A 19,583-nucleotide genomic window follows, 5' to 3' on the forward strand; every position below is an offset into this window, starting at 1 on the left:
GGTCTTAATTATTTATAATTTATAGTTTTAGAATTATTTGCCACCTTCTCCTACCTTTGCAGCTTTCAAATTGGGGTCACTGACTCCAGCAGCCAAGAAACTGTTGCTCTGTGAGGCTACATTTTAATTGTTATTGTTACTTTTTATTACATATTTTTCCTCTTAATTCCTCTCCTATTCTTGTTCAAATTAATCCCAGGTTGCTAAGGTAACTTGGGCCTTAGCAACCTGATAGCTGCTAAAACTCCAAACTGCAGAGCTGCTGAACAAAAATTGAAATAATGAAAAAACTACAAATAATAGAAAATGAAGACATATCTCAGAATATTACTTCATGGGGCACATTCATTAAAGTACAACAGGTCTGAATACAAAAAATGTGTATTTTTTCTAAAGTTTACAACTTTTGCTTGTTTTCGGCGACATTTTCGCTAATTTGCGTGACTTTTTGATACTTTGCAACAATTTGTGAAACAATTTGTGCGACAAAATCGTATTGTCACGCCGAATACGAAAGTTTTGGATTCATTCAAGCTTTGGTATCGTGACTTTCCTTGGGCCAGGTTGGAGCTGCAGAGTGCCATTGAGCCCTATGGGAGACTTTCCTTGGGCCGGGTTGGAGCTGCAGAGTGCCATTGAGCCCTATGGGAGACTTTCCTTGGGCCAGGTTGGAGCTGCAGAGTGCCATTGAGCCCTATGGGAGACTTTCCTTGGGCCGGGTTGGAGCTGCAGAGTGCCATTGAGCCCTATGGGAGACTTTCCTTGGGCCAGGTTGGAGCTGCAGAGTGCCATTGAGCCCTATGGGAGACTTTCCTTGGGCCAGGTTGGAGCTGCAGAGTGCCATTGAGCCCTATGGGAGACTTTCCTTGGGCCGGGTTGGAGCTGCAGAGTGCCATTGAGCCCTATGGGAGACTTTCCTTGGGCCAGGTTGGAGCTGCAGAGTGCCATTGAGCCCTATGGGAGACTTTCCTTGGGCCGGGTTGGAGCTGCAGAGTGCCATTGAGCCCTATGGGAGACTTTCCTTGGGCCGGGTTGGAGCTGCAGAGTGCCATTGAGCCCTATGGGAGACTTTCCTTGGGCCAGGTTGGAGCTGCAGAGTGCCATTGAGCCCTATGGGAGACTTCCCTTGGGCCGGGTTGGAGCTGCAGAGTGCCATTGAGCCCTATGGGAGACTTTCCTTGGGCCAGGTTGGAGCTGCAGAGTGCCATTGAGCCCTATGGGAGACTTCCCTTGGGCCGGGTTGGAGCTGCAGAGTGCCATTGAGCCCTATGGGAGACTTTCCTTGGGCCAGGTTGGAGCTGCAGAGTGCCATTGAGCCCTATGGGAGACTTTCCTTGGGCCGGCTTGGAGCTGCAGAGTGCCATTGAGCCCTATGGGAGGCTTCCCTTGGGCCGGGTTGGAGCTGCAGAGTGCCATTGAGCCCTATGGGAGACATTCCTTGGGCCGGGTTGGAGCTGCAGAGTGCCATTGAGCCCTATGGGAGACTTTCCTTGGGCTGGGTTGGAGCTGCAGAGTGCCATTGAGCCCTATGGGAGACTTTCCTTGGGCCAGGTTGGAGCTGCAGAGTGCCATTGAGTCCTATGGGAGACTTTCCTTGGGCCGGGTTGGAGCTGCAGAGTACCATTGAGCCCTATGGGAGACTTTCCTTGGGCCAGGTTGGAGCTGCAGAGTGCCATTGAGCCCTATGGGAGACTTTCCTTGGGCCGGGTTGGAGCTGCAGAGTGCCATTGAGCCCTATGGGAGACTTTCCTTGGGCCGGGTTGGAGCTGCAGAGTGCCATTGAGCCCTATGGGAGACTTTCCTTGGGCCGGGTTGGAGCTGCAGAGTGCCATTGAGCCCTATGGGAGACTTTCCTTGGGCCGGGTTGGAGCTGCAGAGTGCCATTGAGCCCTATGGGAGACTTTCCTTGGGCCAGGTTGGAGCAGGAGGTTTGCCTGCAGGAGGAAACTTCACACAACCTCAGGAAAACAAAGCAACATGTATGCCTTTCCACACAGGTAATTCACTTTATTGTTGGTGGAAAGGCATTTTGGGGAGATTAGCTGCCTGCTGTAGCAGAGATTTAACCGTGGGTGATTAATCTCCCCATCGGGCATCGGCCAACAGGGCTTCTAAGAGAAAATTGTCCCGTAGCACAAAGTTAACCTTGTTTTTTTCTTGAAAAGACTTCCTACACTTGGAGAGAATCTCCCACTGAAAGTTCTTATATGCATACAAGCCCGATGTTCTGATTTTGTAGAACCCATCATGAGGCCTGTTATAATTATCCTTATCTAATCTATTTGTGTAAGTTCTATGGTCAACAAACACCACTCACCAAGGTGATATTTTAAGTATATTTAATGTGTGGAAAAGAGTTACAGAAGTTACATACAAGTTACCAATGATTAAGCCAGTCACAAACAATATTGACAGCTTCCCAATACAATACAAAGTATGTATGTATTAATTTAAAATAGTAACAATGTATGCATGTGTGTTAGAGTGAATTGAGAGTGTGTGTGTGTGTAAGGGTGTGTGTGTCTGTATATCTGTGAGACCAGCCTTTTGTTGCTGATATATATCCCTGTTGGAAAATCCTCCCCCACTGTATTACCCCTAAGACCATATGTTTCCAATTAATCACATGATTATAATACATAACAATGCTACAGTGTCTTTGACGCCTTTAGTGAACCCTATGGCAAGTGTTTGATAACTGAATTTAGAAAATTGCATAGTAATACAAATGGGGAAAACCAAATGGAGTAATAAATGAACGTGAATGAAAACAATGAAGCTTTTAAAATGTATTTTAGCACCAGTGATATTACACATATTATCTAAATTACAGAATGTACTTCTTCATACCCCCCAACTGTCCCGCTTTTCGCGGGACAGTCCCGGTTTTTACAGCGCATCCCGCTGTCCCGGATAGTTCAAGGAATGTCCCGCATTACGGAAATGCAGAACATTCATTGAACTATCCAGGACAGCGGGATGCGCTGGCTGGAGCCGAGCGCTCCGGCTGCAGCTCGTTCTGTGGCTCCCGCTCCTTATTCGGCTCCTCATATAGTGGCGACAGGCCCTTTTATAAGGTTGCGCCTGTGCGTACATGTGACGTCACGCGTAATAAAAGGACCTGTCGCCGCTGTGGAAGGAGCCGCATAAGGAGCAGGACCCACAAGAAGCAGTGTCTATGGAGGGCACTGTGTATTGGAGGTACTCTCTATGGGGGCAATTGGGGGCTACTGTGTATTGGAGGTACTCTCTATGGGGGCAATTGGGGGCTACTGTGTATGGAGGCACTGTGTATGGGGGCACTGTGTATGGGGGCAATTGGGGGCACTGTGTATGGGGGAACTTTTTATGGGGGCAAATGGGCCACTGTCTATTGGGCCATTGGGGGCACTATTTCAACTATTTAAAAAATGGGGTGTGGTAATTGGGGTGTGGCCACAAAAGTGGGTGTGGTCAAAATAGTTTTGTCCCTCTTTTCATTTTTCAAATGTTGGGAGGTATGCTTCTTGGCTTCAATTCCAAGGTAACCAGTTACTGGACAAGAGGCAAAGCAATGAGACTACGGTGTAAGTAGTGCTTCAAATTTATATATGCCTGTAAACTGTAGGGAACACAGGCCATTTGTGATTTGCGATTATTCTGTGCCGTTTATAGAACTGATTGGCACTTTAAAGGATCTAAAGAGATACACACTACTGTTCAGTCTGAGAGGAAAGTTATGTGACTGTGGGAGTGATGCGGGTCGGATAGGTAGCGGGGAAGGTAAATGTATCAGTACAACGGGAGAAGCATTGACCATAGGGTTTATCTATACAGTCCAGCTGATTTCTGAAGATGGTTGATCATTCTGCTCATGTACTATGCATATATTTTTTGTATTGAAAAGGATTGTTTTGTACAATAAAGTTTAATAAAAAAAAAAACACTGGCACTTGACATCCCGGAAGTGCTGAGCTGTTGGATGCCCTAGCCGGCTTCACTACTCCCGGAAGAGACGTGGCGCGCCTGTGGTGCAGCGCGTCGCAGCTCGGTGATTGGCTGACTAGACTTCTGCCAAACATCGGGATAGCGGCTGCTTCTCCGTGCCGCGGAGAGAATGCGCAGGAGTGACCGGTTACGGTGTGCCGGTGCTTCGCTGCTAGTGGTCTTATGCGGCGTGTTCCGTTCCTCCTTTGGCGGCAGAACACTACCAGCCCTCAGTGATGACATCCCATTCCGGCTCAAGTGGCCCGGGCCAGACTTCACTCTGGTGAGTGACCGAACATGGGTTATACATTATATAGCGTAGGGACGTGTATGGAGAGCGGAGCAGGCTGTCAGGCTGGGGCTGTGATTGGCTGTTATATGCACACACAGTGAGGGAAGGTCCCAGAGAAGAAAGAAGCAGAATGTGAAATAAAGATACGAAGCAACGTTACAGTGTGTGTCATGGATAGGGACTGGTCTTGTTTCAGCCTCAGCTACAGTCTCACTATGGCAGACTGCACCATAGGGGTAACAGATGGTTTAGTAGGAAGCACTGATGTCTCAGTAATGTCTCAACTATACTACAGGAGATTATAAGGGACTGATTGCTGGAGAGCAGGGGGTGGGAGAGCAGCAGGGTACAGGGCGACACTAGGTAGGAGAGCAGCAGGGTACAGGGCGACACTAGGTAGGAGAGCAGCAGGGTACAGGGCGACACAAGGTAGGAGAGCAGCAGGGTACAGGGCGACACTAGGTAGGAGAGCAGCAGGGTACAGGGCGACACTAGGTAGGAGAGCAGCAGGGTACAGGGCGACACTAGGTAGGAGAGCAGCAGGGTACAGGGCGACACTAGGTAGGAGAGCAGCAGGGTACAGGGCGACACTAGGTAGGAGAGCAGCAAGGTACAGGGCGACACTAGGTAGGAGAGCAGCAGGGTACAGGGCGACACTAGGTAGGAGAGCAGCAGGGTACAGGGTGACACTAGGTAGGAGAGCAGCAGGGTACAGGGCGACACTAGGTAGGAGAGCAGCAGGGTACAGGGTGACACTAGGTAGGAGAGCAGCAGGGTACAGGGCGACACTAGGTAGGAGAGCAGCAGGGTACAGGGCGACACTAGGTAGGAGAGCAGCAGGGTACAGGGCGACACAAGGTAGGAGAGCAGCAGGGTACAGGGCGACACTAGGTAGGAGAGCAGCAGGGTACAGGGCGACACTAGGTAGGAGAGCAGCAGGGTACAGGGCGACACTAGGTAGGAGAGCAGCAGGGTACAGGGCGACACTAGGTAGGAGAGCAGCAGGGTACAGGGCGACACAAGGTAGGAGAGCAGCAGGTTACAGGGTGACACTAGGTAGGAGAGCAGCAGGGTACAGGGTCACACTAGGTGGGAGAGCAGCAGGGTACAGGGTCACACTAGGTGGGAGAGCAGCAGGGTACAGGGCGACACTAGGTAGGAGAGCAGCAGGGTACAAGGCGGCACTAGGTGGGAGAGCAGCAGGGTACAAGGCGGCACTAGGTGGGACTTGTGCGAGAGTACAGGGTGACCCTAGGTGGGAGAGCATCAGGACGTGGTACGAGAAGAGGTGTGAGAGCAGCAGGGGAGAGAATTGGGTTGGGTAGGCTGTACGGTACAGGAAATCAGGGAATGGAGGCAATTAGGGTAGGGGATGGCAGTTGGTTGACAATAGTATAGGACAGTGATCCCCAACCAGTGGCTCGTGAGCAACATGTTGCTCTCCAACCCTTTGGATGTTGCTCCCAGTGGCCTCAAAGCATGTGCTTATTTTTGAATTCTTGGCTTGGGGGCAAGTTCAGTAGTGGCAGGTAATTGTAATATGGAAAATGGAGCAGGGGGCGTGGAACATATGGTCACGAAATGTGTCCTGGACATGGAAGCTAGTTAGCAACAGCAATAGTGCAATGTGGGTTTAAAGTCACTTAGAAAAAGAAAGCTAAAGCTGTATTGATGGTGTGAACTGGAGAGGGCTTGTTAGGGCTCATTGGAAGAATCACGTGAAGCACACAGAGCCACTGACTGTGTTACAGTGGGATTATAAGCTAGTGAGCAGAGCCTCCTTTACCTATATATGTTTATATGTAATTGCTATGCCTGTTGCATAAACACCCTATGGAATGAATCAAACTCACCCAATTTATACTGTGAATATATTGCTCATAAGCATTTAGTACTTCCTTCCTATGGTACTGTCACAACCTGAGGGAGAAATACTATTTCAGATTTAAGGTAATAAATTGTAGCTACATGTCACTGAAACCTTGAGCGTCTATTATTAACCCGAGAAGTGCAAAAGCTTATTATGCTGATCAATGTAATCCTAAATAAAAGTTCAATCAACATAAAGAAAAAATCTTCAGCACACAACTTACATGTATACTGTCAAAGGGTGCTTAACTTCCTCAGCCGCTCCCGTGCCTTTTCCATGTATCATTGTAGAGGGAAGAAGCACACCAATATGCCGGCAATGCTTTTAACTCATTTATTGCAGAAACAAAAAGCTCAAGCTTTCAGGGGATAGCCCCTTCTTAAGGTGCAGTACTACACCTGAAGAAGGGGCTATCCCCTGAAAGCTTGTGCTTTTTGTTTCTTAAAAAAAGCACTGAAGTGGCTTTCTGCTTTATACATAGAAGGGACTGAAATGCAGATCCTGTCTTATACATGACATTATGAGAAAAACTGTTTTTTTCCTCCAAGATAAGACTGGAAATAGCTTGTACACCTCATTTTTCAAATTGTCATATAAATAGGTAAATTGAGATCATGGCTTTGACTAGGAACTTAATAGGGCATTCACTTTTTTGTTCTTGAGGCAATGGGGCCTGGGTTTGCCACCTATTGATTTTTTTTTACGTGTATTGCCTGGGTTCAAAACTGCCTATCCAATATAAGGTTGAGAACCTTATATTACTTAGAACATTTTCCCAAAAATTCATCCTTGGTTTCATCTGACCACAAAGCACCTCCTTCTGTCACTGCTGGATGACTTCATTGGCTTTTGGCAAACTCCAGATGTGGTTTCAAATGGCTTCTTTTGTACCACTTACTCACGTGCAGGTCAGTGTTATGCCGAGTTCTTGATATGGCTGACCCATATCTAAAGATGTGGGAATAACTGGTGAAAAATGCAGGAATAAATAATGAGGACCTGTTTTCATTCATTCAAACAAAAAGCAGAAGCTTGGGTTAAAGTTCATTTTTTTAGCAGAACAATGATCCCAAACACAAGACCAATGTACTACTGGTATTGTCATATTCCAATCAACTTTGCAATTGGTCTTCATTATTTATTTAGTTTTAGTTTTTTTAATTATTTGCCAATTTCTTCTGCCTCTTTCCAGTTTTCAAACTGGGGTCACTGATGCAGCCAAAAAATGATTGCTCTGTGAGGCTACAATTTTGTTCTTATTGTTACTTTTTGTTACTTATCTTTTGATTCAGTCACGCTCCTATTTATATTCAAGTCTCTTATTAAAACCACTGCCTTGTTGCTAGGATAAAGAAGACTATAGCAACCAGATAGCCTCTGAAATTTCAAACTGGAGAGCTGAATAACTGAAAAACTATAAAAAATATAAACTGTGTCACGGTTTGCTAGATGAGTGTTAGCACTGACTAGAGGCATTATTACCCCGCTATTGTTTACATGCCATTCTACACATACTCTCTTTTTCTTTCATTGAATTTTAAAAGCATTTTTCATATATACAGTACCATTTGTGCAATGTAAAAAGAGCAGAGGTGCGCACATTCTGTGCCGGTGCAGCAGTAAAGCAGCCGCTGGAAATAAAGAAATCATCATATTCATATTCAAACCCTTAGATAGAAATGTAGTAAGTTTGTTTTTTTTTCTTTTTTCAGCCTACAGCAGGTATACCCTACAAAGAGGATAACTACATCATCATGACCACTGCTGACAAAGAAAAATATAAGTGTTTGCTTCCTCTAATGGCCAATGGAAATGAGGTACTTTAGCCTAATATATACTGGACATATTTAAATGGTGCATAAACACTGAACGCATCTGAACTTTAAAGGTCCCCATACACGGGCCGATAGTAGCTGCCGATATCGGTCCCTCGGACCGATTCGGCAGCTAAATGGGCCGTGTATGGGCACTCCTGACGGGCCTGCCCGACTGATATCTGGCCTGAAATCGGCCAGATCTTGATTGGGCAGGTTAGAAAAGCTAGTCTGATTGGGGACCGCATCGGCTCATTGATGCGGTCCCCGGACCGACTTTGCCTATACCCCCAGGGCCAAATGATCGAATTACCCTGGATTCTCCCGATATCGCCCACCCGTAGGTGGGGGATATCAAGAGAAGATCCGCTCGCTTGGCGACTTTGCCAAGCGAGTGGATCTGCCAGTGTATGGGGACCTTTACCCAGACAAACCTGACTCCATAGAATGAACGGAAACCATAATAGTGGACGGTTTCCTCAGCCCCACCCCCCCTTTGGCTCACAGAGTAATGCAACCCCTCTTTCATCTTGTCGCATTTTGAACTGATGGAATATGAGACTTGAAATCTCTCTGCTTTTCCGAGAATGCCTACCAACCACTATGGAAAGCAGAATGAAGCTGTATTTAATCCATTTCAGAAAGTAGATGCACAATGGGAACTTTTGAAAAGTTACAAATTAAAAATATATATATATATTTTATAAGTCCAGCTGAATGAGAAAGGTGTTATATTTTTTCCATTAAATGGTTAAAATACCATGCAAGATTATTGCTTTCATCCAGGAAGATGTTTGTGAATCAGGGAAATAAATGTTATTCAACAATATAAATTTTATTTCAGGAACAAGATGGTGAATACAAAGGGCCTAGCCCTGGTGCACTACTGGAGCCACTCTTCAAACTAAGCAGCTGCTCATACAGGGTACAATGATTTCTTTTTTGGTGGTTTTGAATTTTATAGATAGAGAGTGTTGTTGGATTTCCCAGGGGGATGATGGGAAACACTGAAAACAGGAAAGGTGCTGTAAGGGAAACCATAGCACATAAACCTGTATCTCTGTACATGAAGCAGTAAAATTCTCCTGTACGTCCAATGTCGGACTGGCCTACCAGGAAAACTCCCAGTGGGCCCTCCTGCTCCTGGCCATTTGGCCTTCTTTATGGTCATTCCCTATTTCTGAATGAAAGCACAGAAGAGAAATAGATGTTGGAATATTAATAAAAGAGACTAGGAGAATAAAGAGGTTGGGTGAGGAAAGGAGGAAAAATAGTTTGAAAGTGGGCCTTTGGTCTAAGGTTTTCTGGTGGGCCCCTGGGGTCCCAGTCTGACTCTGTGTGCGCCAAGAATAAATATGTGTTTAGATTACTAGAAGATTTACTTTATATTTTGTTCTGTGACTTGGCAAGAAAAGGATAGCAATTATCGAACATTTTTGGATATGTTTATTAAAGTCTGTTTATGCAATCAATTGTTATTAATGGAGAAAGCACAGGCATCCCAGTTTGTTTATTATTGCATTTTATTAAAAAAAAAAAAAACTCCAAATATTTATTCTCATTTTAGATTGAATCATACTGGACATATGAGGTGTGCCATGGAAAGTACATTCGGCAGTACCATGAAGAGAAAGAAACTGGGCAGGTGCTTGACAGCCCCCTTTCCATTCCTTGAAACCAACAAAATGATTAAAGAGATGAGTAAATAATGTTAATTAGAAAACAATGTTTAAAGGGCTTTTCTCATGTTTGTAGGTAAGGTTTAATCTGTGGGCGCAAACATAATTTGGAAAATAGGCATAGCACTGACTGCAGTCAGTCTGCAGGGAAATCATTGACACTTTTGAAGTGGCAGAGATTTCTCAGCACAATGGCAGAATGCAGGGTGCAGCTTCAGCTGCATTAGTTATTTTGGGCTGGCAGACAAAACCTCTCTAGATATTCTAAATTGCCCCTTAGTCCTTTGTTGGGCTTCTAAAGAGATTAATATAACAACAAGTCATCAGACCATTTTCAGAATTGTATTTATGTAATGGACTGCACTATGCCTTAATAGGTTTAAGTTGATTAATGGGAGAGATCAGAGAAGCAAAGCAGAAGCCTTATTTTTTCAGGCTGCTATTGATTATCCACACTGGAAAGTGTTTGGAGGCTAGCTTTTTTTTTTACTACATCTCAAGTGAAATTTGTGGCTTCCAAATACAGATATAAGATCCCCTATCTAGAAACCCAGTATCCAGGAAGCTCAACTACAGGAAGCCATGCCCCATAGAGCCAATTTCAGCATAAAATTATAGTTTTTAAAAATGATTTCCTTTTTATCTGTAATAATAAAACAGTTCCTTGTACTTGATAGTAACTAAACTGCATGAATCCATATTGGTGGCAAAACAAACTTATTGGGTTTATTTAATGTTTAAATAAGTTTTAGCAGATTTTAAAGTATTGTGATCCAAATTACATAAAGATCCCTTATCCTGAAAAAAACCCTTTCCCAAGAATTGTGGATAATAGATCCTATATTTGTACTGACAAATTCAATGTAAAGTAATCCTAATGGTAATGGCACACAGGGCTGTTTCAGGTGCATTAAGTTTGGTTAAGTAGACCAAAAGTGCTTTGTTAAAGCAACCAAACAGTCCACCATAAACTTGCCTATCGGTACTCATACCAAAGCTTTTTAGGTAATAGATGCCTGTGAAAGAATGCCACAAATAGTCCCATCTATAGAATGCAAAAAGTTGAATTTAGAGTAAACATATATACTTTTATTAGATGAATAAGACTATTTTACCCTTCTTCCATATTTTGTTTCTTAATTTAAATGCTTAAAAATGACATTAAATCTGTCTCAAAAGAATCTGTGTGTATGAGTTATAGAGGTTTTTGCTGAACTAAGACAGGTCGCAAGCCCCCTCAAAGCAGGCAGCAGACTCACAAGTCTTTGTGTCCAATAACTGCCCTGAAGTGCCCTGCATATTAAAATCATACAGACTGTGCTTCTCCATCTTGTGTGCAGTTTCTCAGATTCTCGGAGGGAGGGGGAATGTGAGTTCTGAATAGAAAGTTTAATTCATTGTCTTCCCCTGCTTCTATGCCTAAAGCGGGGCAGGCAATATATGATGCTGGGATATTTAAATGCCTTTATAATGGTTATGGATGTGTTAATGAAATATGAATTTAGGTTTCATGTTTAATTTGACTTTTTGTTATACAGCTTTTTATGTCTGGGTGACAGGTCCCCTTTAAAATATAGATCCTAGACGATAATTAGGAACTCAGCATTTACCAAGTGTTCTGCATGTTCCCCGTGCATGTTTTTGGGCTTATGTTTGTGGAGATATGAACTAGGGTTTTGTACATATTTTAAATCCCCAAATTATTTATGGTGATCTGGGGGCAAAACTGAATTGTGTATCCATGACATACTAAATCTAATGTAGTTTTTTATTTTTTAAAGAAATTGAGCATACAAGAGTATTATCTGGGAAAGATGATGAAAAAGAGCACTACAGAAGCAGGTTTGTCGTTTTTCTCCAAAAGAGACTTTCACTCATTTTTATAGTTGTGATAAACACTGATAAAATCTCATCATCAATAAAGTTTGTGTCCTTTTGTATCCAACTATGTTGTAGGTGAAAACCAGGAAGAGAAAGAGAGTACAGAAAGCCCTAAAGAAGTAAGTGAGGAAACCCAAAGGCTTTTTTTTGTGTCCTGAAATCGTTCTTAGAATACTATGGGCATGGAAAGAAGGATTTAGAACATAGCTTTAAAGGACAAGTAAAATGTTATTCACGGGGGGGGTAACAAGCAGTCAATACAATCCCTTCCTTTTTACCCTTGACCAGACTACCACTGGTCGGGCTACTCTTGTGTTGCTCAGCCATTTTTGGTCACCTCCTATTGGTCCCTTGCAGCTGTTCTGGACTTTGGTAAAATATTATGCTGTACATGTGCATAGGGCCCTTCTTACAGAACAGGAGCACCAGTCTGGGGTAAAAAGTAAGCAACTTTGCAATATACATTTATTACAAATGTGCAATGGTGTTTTTACTTATTTGTATATATATATATATATATATATATATATATATATATATATATATATATATATATATATAATGTATATATATATATATATATATATAAACGGCTAGTAGAAATAGTGTTTGCCTTTTTTATTCTCTGCCCTGGAGCCTGGATTTGCAACATTGTTTAAAAAGTAACAACCAGGAGTTCAGCAAATGCTGCTTTCAATAGCGATTACATTTGCAAATAACTTTTAAACACTGAAATTTTTTCAATAAGTTGCCATTGGAAAATTGCTTGGGATTATGTTTTCTTTTATTAGGCAAAAAGTTATTTTGGCGATTGGAGATTGTAATCGACTTTCTTACATAGATTGTTGCTTGTCTGTTAATTTTACCCAATTGGTCTACTACTAATTACTGGTAGTACAAGTTGGTCATTTTCGACCAAGCAGCAGGGCAACTGGCCTCAATATACATTTCCAGTATCTTTACCGAATGCACTAGAATTTGTTGTGCAAGGCATTATGCCTGATGAAGGGGCCTTAGAGCTCCGAAAGCTTGCGATGCATTTTTTTTGTTAGCCAATATAGGTATCATTTCTACAATACTCTTGTATTTGTGTTTTGTTGTTTTTTTATTATTATTTTTGACACTGGCTAACACGGTACTACAGTTTTTGTTTTGTGATTGTGCAAGGAAGAAAGCCAGTTCCTCTCCAGCTAAGTGTCCTATTCCCACAGCACCTTGCATGTTCTGTGAGTAAAATACCCATAACAGTTTTCAGGGCATTGTGGGAAAAGCACTACTGGCTATTGCAACATTGTTTTGATGATGCATGTAGTCAGAACCAGCAGTGCAGAGAATGACAAAGCACAGATGGGAACGGCTTTTAATAGAAATTGCATTTTCAAATACATTTAAAATCACTGAAAAATCATTAATTACACTGCCAAGAAAAAAAGAACATTTCCTGCTTTTTAACCCCTTTTCTTTCTGGCAGATTTATACAAAAAACATTGAAGGGCAGATGACACCATACTATCCAGTAGAGATGATAAATGGGACACCATGCAGTTTGAAACAGAACCAACCGCGGAGCAGCACAGTCATGTATATATGCCACCCTGAGTCAAAACATGAAATCCTGTCTGTAGCTGAAGTAACCACGTGCGAATATGAAGTTGTGATACTGACTCCCCTGTTGTGCAATCACCCTAAATACAGGTTAGTTCTGTTAAATATCATGGGATAAAGCAGGTACTTTTATGCTTTTCTTGCCACATATGTTTGCAGATTTATAAACTAAAATATTTCTTCTGTTCCCAATGCAGGTTTAGAACTTCACCTATAAATGACATATTTTGCCAGTCGATGCCAGGGTCGCCACTACGACCCCAGAGCCTGGTGAAACTTGAGCACCAGAAGGAAGAAATCAAATCTCCATTAAAACCCAACAAAGAGGTACCTGTTAAATATGCTGGAAGCAGAGTTTTACTCTATTTCTAGATTCCTGTAATTCACATCCAAAAGCAGGAATTGCCCTTTATTATTCTGGAGTGGCTCGCAGGGGCAAATTTGCCTTATGTTACTTCTGTGTGGGAGTAAGGGATCTTGGATACATCCCCCAGCTTCCCCCAACTGAATGTTTCACAGCAGCAACAGTACTGTTTTATATTTAGGGTTTCCTCTGGGTTTAAAGGTATGTGAAATACATCTGATCTCTGCTTATCACCCTTATGAAATACTAACATGATAGTCCTTTAAGTAACGTATCCCTTATCTACAATTCAAAGTTGTCCTAAGCTTAATGTCACAAGGCTTTTTTGCACTTGAGCATTTTGGCTCCAAGGTCCACCCTTACATAGTTACATAGGGTTGAAAAAAGACCAGAGTCCATCAAGTTTAACCCTTCCAATTAATCCTAGCACGCACAAACCTATTGCTGCTCCCTGTGCCTCATATAGGGCACTTTTCATTTTTAAGTATTAGGAGCAATGGCGGGGAGCATTTTGATGCGGCTATTCTTTACTAATGGGCAGTGTTGGGTAACATAACTGTGTGCCAAAGTTCTATAGCCCTACGGGACCCTGCAATGCTGCCTCCACTGCTGAAAAGGAACTTGTTTACAGTCATGTTACAAAGAAAGTACACCCATGGAATATTTCTTTTCAGCATATGGAAATATCAGTATTTGATCTTCAGTCAAACAGTATATGTTTCATTCCAATATCCTCCATTTCTTTTTCTTTTAGCCATTCCCCAGTGGATTTACTGTAGTGTTTATAGTTATTGTCATGTTGCAATATCCGCTCTCTGTAAGATGGTCTTGTGTACCCTCTGGTACAATGAAGAATCTATAGTGGCTTGTATGATGGTGAGCTACCCCAGCCCTGATGCAGCAAAGCCATAACCATAACATTTCCAACACCACCCTTTACAGTTGGTATGACGTACTTCTGCCATCCAGCCCCTTCTTGAAGCTATATAATGTATCAGCCAATACGACTGGTTCTGGGAGAGAATTCCACAACTTCACAGCTCTCACAGTAACAAATCCAAATATTTAGACAGAACCTCCTTCCTTCTAATCAGAATGGGTGCCTTTGTGTCAGTTTGAAGGACCTAATGCTAAAGACTATTATATGAGCCCCTGGGGGCAATTCCAGGTATTAAAGCCAAAGGTGTATGTACTTTATTTGTTGAATAAATCATTGCAAAGCCACTTTTTTCTCAATCACCTTTATTTTTATATACTGTTTAATTGAAGATCAGATATGGATATGTCCACGTATGTTTAAATGAAAAAGATGTCCATGGAATGTTTTATGGAATACTATTTCACATAACTATATAAATGTATATAAAAGTTTCTGAAGCAAGCACACAATTGTATCAAATGCATAGCAACAGTATAATATATTTAGATGTATCCTGCTGTTGCTGGCTCTTCAAGCAAGTTAATGTTGTCTGCATGAAATCATTGCAGGAAGAACAGCAGTTGCTGAGAGAGAAGTTCTCCACGATTCACAAGCCGGTCACAGTGGGATCTCAGCAGCAAGTAACTGTGGGAACTACTCACATCTCCAGGCTGACGGATGAGCAACTGATTAAAGAGTTTCTTAGTGGTTCCTATTGTTTTCATGGGGTAAGGCATCAAATGGAAATGCCAAGCTGTGTATAAACATAGCAGCTACAGCTGGCCCCACACGCCCAGTGTTAGTCAGGTAGTTTGGCTTATTTTTTTTATTATAATTCTCAACCACGTGGGTTTGGAGGTGTATTGTGTCAGATGATCCTGTTGGATCATAGTTGATTTGTCCAGAATCATTTTTTTATTTAAATTATTTTTAAATTTAATCTGCTTCATTTAGTCTTGTCAAATATTTATGAATAATCATATAAATATATCCATAATAGCCAGAGCACATTTCAATTTATCATTTTCTTACTTTAACAGGGCGTTGGTTGGTGGAAATATGAATTCTGCTACGGAAAATATGTGCATCAGTATCATGAGGTAGGTTATACTGCATCTACACAGATTGTCCACTAGATGTCCTCATTGCCCTAAATAGATTTGTATCTATCATTATATATTGATAATACTTTGACATTAAAGGGGTCTTTCACCTTTAAATTAATTCTTAATATAATGCAGAGAGCAATATTCTGAGACACCTTGCAGTTGATCTTTATTTTTTTTAATTATTTGGCTTTTTGTTTAGCAGCATTCCAGTATATGGAATGTCAGTAGCTATCTGGTTGCTAGAGTCAAAATTACCTTAGCAACCACGCAGTGTTTTAAATGAGAGACTGCAAAAAGATTACGAGAGGACCTGGACAGAAAGGTAAGTAATGAAACTAACAATTAAATTGTAGCCTCACAGAACAATAGTTTGTAGATGCTGGGGTCAGTGACCCCTGTTTGAAAGCTGATAAGAATCCAAAGAAGAAAGAAAATTAAGAAACTATGAAAATAAAAAAAAAAAGTCTGATTGCAAAGTTGCTTAGAATTGGTCATTCTATAACATACATAAAGTTAACTTAAAGGTGAACCACCCCTGTAACATATAGATCATCTGTCAGGTGAATGAAATGAACTGGTTGTACTGATACAATCAATGCTGTTTAATTAACACTGAGACTGTTACAGGAAAATTACATAATGAAAGCAGAAGGCACATTTACAGTGTTTTGTGCACTTAAAGGTTGTGGGTAGGTTGTATGTAAGTTGTACGTTGGCACTTTGCTCAGTAATAATAATTTAGTCTCCTGTAGGATAAGGACACTGGAAAAACCACGGTTGTTGTTGGAACATGGAAAGCTGATGAGCACCAAGAATGGGCTAAAAAGAACCTTGCAAGAGCGTACATGACAACACCCGATGGAGTCCAAACTGTAAAGCAAGTATCCTACTATTACCAGATAATGTTATGCCTGCACATTCAGATTTAATGCAAATGCCAAACAAAATGCAACCCTTAGGTTCAAGATGGCATTACTTCCTTAGACCTCTCAGGAATATAACATTCAAAATACCCTTCACTGACTGCTGCTTCCTATTTATTTGAATAGGACTAATTACAGTAGGGGTATTTACTACAGCCCTTTCCTGCATGTTTTTTTTCAGAATTTTAGCACTTCCATCTGTTTTCTGCCCTCAGTCTTCCCCACTGCTGTGTCCTTCCCCTGTGGTCCCCTCCAGGGTCTATCTGGCATCCGTCCCCTCCATTTTACTTTATATGGATATCATTTACAGGATATTCATGTTTGAAAGTGTTAGATGATATATTTGGATTTGTTTTGTTGGAATGCCTCATGATATGAGGAACGCATTGTATGAACAACCTTTGTTCTGCACCTTATGGCCATTTAGTTGTCACTGTCCTAAAACTATTGCATCTTAGAATTTGGGGGGAAAGGTATTTTTTTAATTATCTTTGCATGATTGTTTTTCAGAACTGTATCCCATTTCTATGGTGGTGGAGATGTGTGTGAAGTAAGTGAGCAGCCAAGACAAGTAATTGTGAAATTAAAGTAAGTATTTGTTTTTTTATTATTTTTTTTGCTTAATGGGTGAGAATTTCTTTTCCTAATTAACTCCCATTTTTGTTAAATTTGCAGGTGCAAAGAGTCCGAGTCCCCTCACGCTGTTACTGTATATATGCTTGAGCCACAGACCTGCCAGTACATTCTCGGGGTACGTACAGCGCTCTTAATTTACTATAAAATATAAAAGAAGAAAAACATTTTACACTGGGAGTTGCTAATTTGTAATGTGCCCCATAGTGACTAAAACAGGCCACTTTTACCCAAGGCAAGCTTACCTTTTTTCATGCAAAGCACTGCCATGTTTTCCCAGCTTCTAGATATCCCTTGCACTGCCCGGGGGAAGCACAGACACTTAAATTGCAGATAAAGGTAACTGGGAGTATAGGAAAACATGGCAGCATGATGTTCCCCGAGTTGGATAAAAGTTCGAGTTGTAGTGACTGGGGTATCTTTGCCCACGCCCAGGGCTTTTGAGTGTTGGTCATTTTCATCCTTTTGAGCCCATATGTGCACCAGTAAGCTGCCATCTAATTTAGGAGTGGCCATATGGGCAGGCCCAGACTGGGCTTCAAAATAGGCCCAGGCATTTCAGGTACACAGAGGCCCAAACAGCCCCCCAGCAGCCCAATAAATACTGTCTATTGTATCCTACAGCAACCCCTGGATCCACAGATTGCCAGTCTGGGCCGCAGCCAATAACAGCTTGCATATGGCTGGCTTTATCCCTCTTTATTAGGTGTGATTTTGATTTTTACCATTTTTTTTTTACTTTGTTTCAGGTGGAATCTCCAGTAATATGTAAAATTTTAGATACCGCAGATGAGAACGGACTCCTTTCAATTCCCAACTGACGTGTAAATGAAGTAAAACAGTCTTCCAGGACCCTGTAATTAGTACATAATGGCAGACTGAGCACTGTACAAAGGAGAATGAATATGAGCCATCCTGTTTATATGTATGTGTGTATATATTGCATAATACAGAAACGTTTTAAATATGACAATCTGTTATAAAGTTCTCACTTGTTTTTATATGTTTGCAAGGATCCTTTTTGCAATTACGTGTGAATATGAAAAGATTCTTTCTCTAAAGTGAAACGTCCAATTAAATTCATTCTGGGAGAGGTGGGTGTAAGACTTTGGATTCCTTAGGATATTTAGGAAAAAGAGATATTGCATTAGCATTTCTATTTAGATTTATATTGAAAGGAATTGTTCTAGTCATATAGGACTGGCCACATTTTTTAAAAAATTTCAGTACAGGTATGGAATCCCTTATCCGGAAACCCACTATCCAGAAAGTTCTGAATTACGGAAAGACCATCTCTCATAGACTCCATTATAAGCAAATAATTCTAATTTTTAAAAATGATTTTCTTTTTCTCTGTAATAATAAAAACAGTACCTGTACTTGATCCCAACTAAGATATAATTACCCCTTATTGGGGGCAGAACAGTCCTATTGGGTTTATTTAATGGTTAAATGATTCCTTTTCTCTGTAATAATAAAACAGTACCTGTACTTGATCCCAACTAAGATATAATTACCCCTTATTGGGGGCAGAACAGCCCTATTGGGTTTATTTAATGGTTAAATGATTCCCTTTTCTCTGTAATAATAAAACAGTACCAGTACTTGATCCCAACTAAGATATAATTACCCCTTATTGGGGGCAGAACAGCCCTATTGGGTTTATTTAATGGTTAAATGATTCCCTTTTCTCTGTAATAATAAAACAGTACCTGTACTTGATCCCAACTAAGATATAATTACCCCTTATTTGGGGCAGAACAGACCTATTGGGTTTATTTCATGGTTAAATGATTCCCTTTTCTCTGTAATAATAAAACAGTACCTGTATGTGATCCCAACTAAGATATAATTACCCCTTATTGGGGGCAGAACAGCCCTATTGGGTTTATTTAATGGTTAAATGATTCCCTTTTCTCTGTAATAATAAAACAGTACCTGTACTTGATCCCAACTAAGATATAATTGCCCCTTATTGGGGGCAGAACAGCCCTATTGGGTTTATTTAATGGTTAAATGATTCCCTTTTCTCTGTAATAATAAAACAGTACCTGTACTTGATCCCAACTAAGATATAATTACCCCTTATTGGGGGCAGAACAAGCCTATTGGGTTTATTTAATATTTAAATCATTTTTAGCAGACTTAAGTTATGGAGATCCAAATTACGGAAAGATCCCTTATCTGGAAACCGCCAGGTCCCGAGCATTCTGGATAACAGGTCCCATACCTGTGTAAGGTTCCATATACAGTATGTACATAGCATCAATTACAGCAAACCTGTAGCTCTGTAATCCAAATGCCTCATTGACTCTGAGGGCAAAAGATGGAGCAGTGCAGTATTAGGAGGGGACCCCAAGTGTTTTGTGTTTCAGTCCATCAAACAACAGAGTTGGCAAAATGAACATGTTGTACAGCGTAGTAACATCATTCATGGCGAATCCATCCAAATGATCCCCTGTGAACATATATACACACTGGGGGTCATGTATAAACACTGAGCCAATTTGCATGTGGGCAGTTACCAA

General features: G+C 41.5%; 1 protein-coding gene across 2 annotated transcripts; it reads left to right on the forward strand.

Moving 5' to 3' along the window:
• Positions 1-3,542: 3,542 nt before the first annotated feature.
• erlec1 (endoplasmic reticulum lectin 1) lies at positions 3,543-18,056 on the forward strand. Of its 2 annotated transcripts, none has more exons than XM_012962861.3 (14): positions 3,543-3,566; positions 7,841-7,945; positions 8,787-8,867; positions 9,510-9,587; positions 11,403-11,463; positions 11,578-11,621; positions 12,974-13,197; positions 13,305-13,434; positions 14,960-15,118; positions 15,431-15,490; positions 16,252-16,376; positions 16,933-17,010; positions 17,098-17,173; positions 17,805-18,056. In XM_012962861.3, the coding sequence occupies exons 2-14, from the start codon at positions 7,883-7,885 to the stop codon at positions 17,874-17,876; spliced, it is 1,251 nt and encodes a 416-aa protein (XP_012818315.1). In that variant the 5' UTR covers positions 3,543-3,566; positions 7,841-7,882; the 3' UTR covers positions 17,877-18,056. The 2 variants fall into 2 exon arrangements, with proteins under 2 accessions (XP_012818315.1, NP_998860.1); NM_213695.1 differs by lacking the exon at positions 3,543-3,566 and adding an exon at positions 4,061-4,249.
• Positions 18,057-19,583: the final 1,527 nt, after the last annotated feature.

This window comes from Xenopus tropicalis, chromosome 5 (assembly GCF_000004195.4).
Source record: "Xenopus tropicalis strain Nigerian chromosome 5, UCB_Xtro_10.0, whole genome shotgun sequence".
NCBI classification, from domain to species: Eukaryota; Metazoa; Chordata; class Amphibia; order Anura; family Pipidae; genus Xenopus; species Xenopus tropicalis.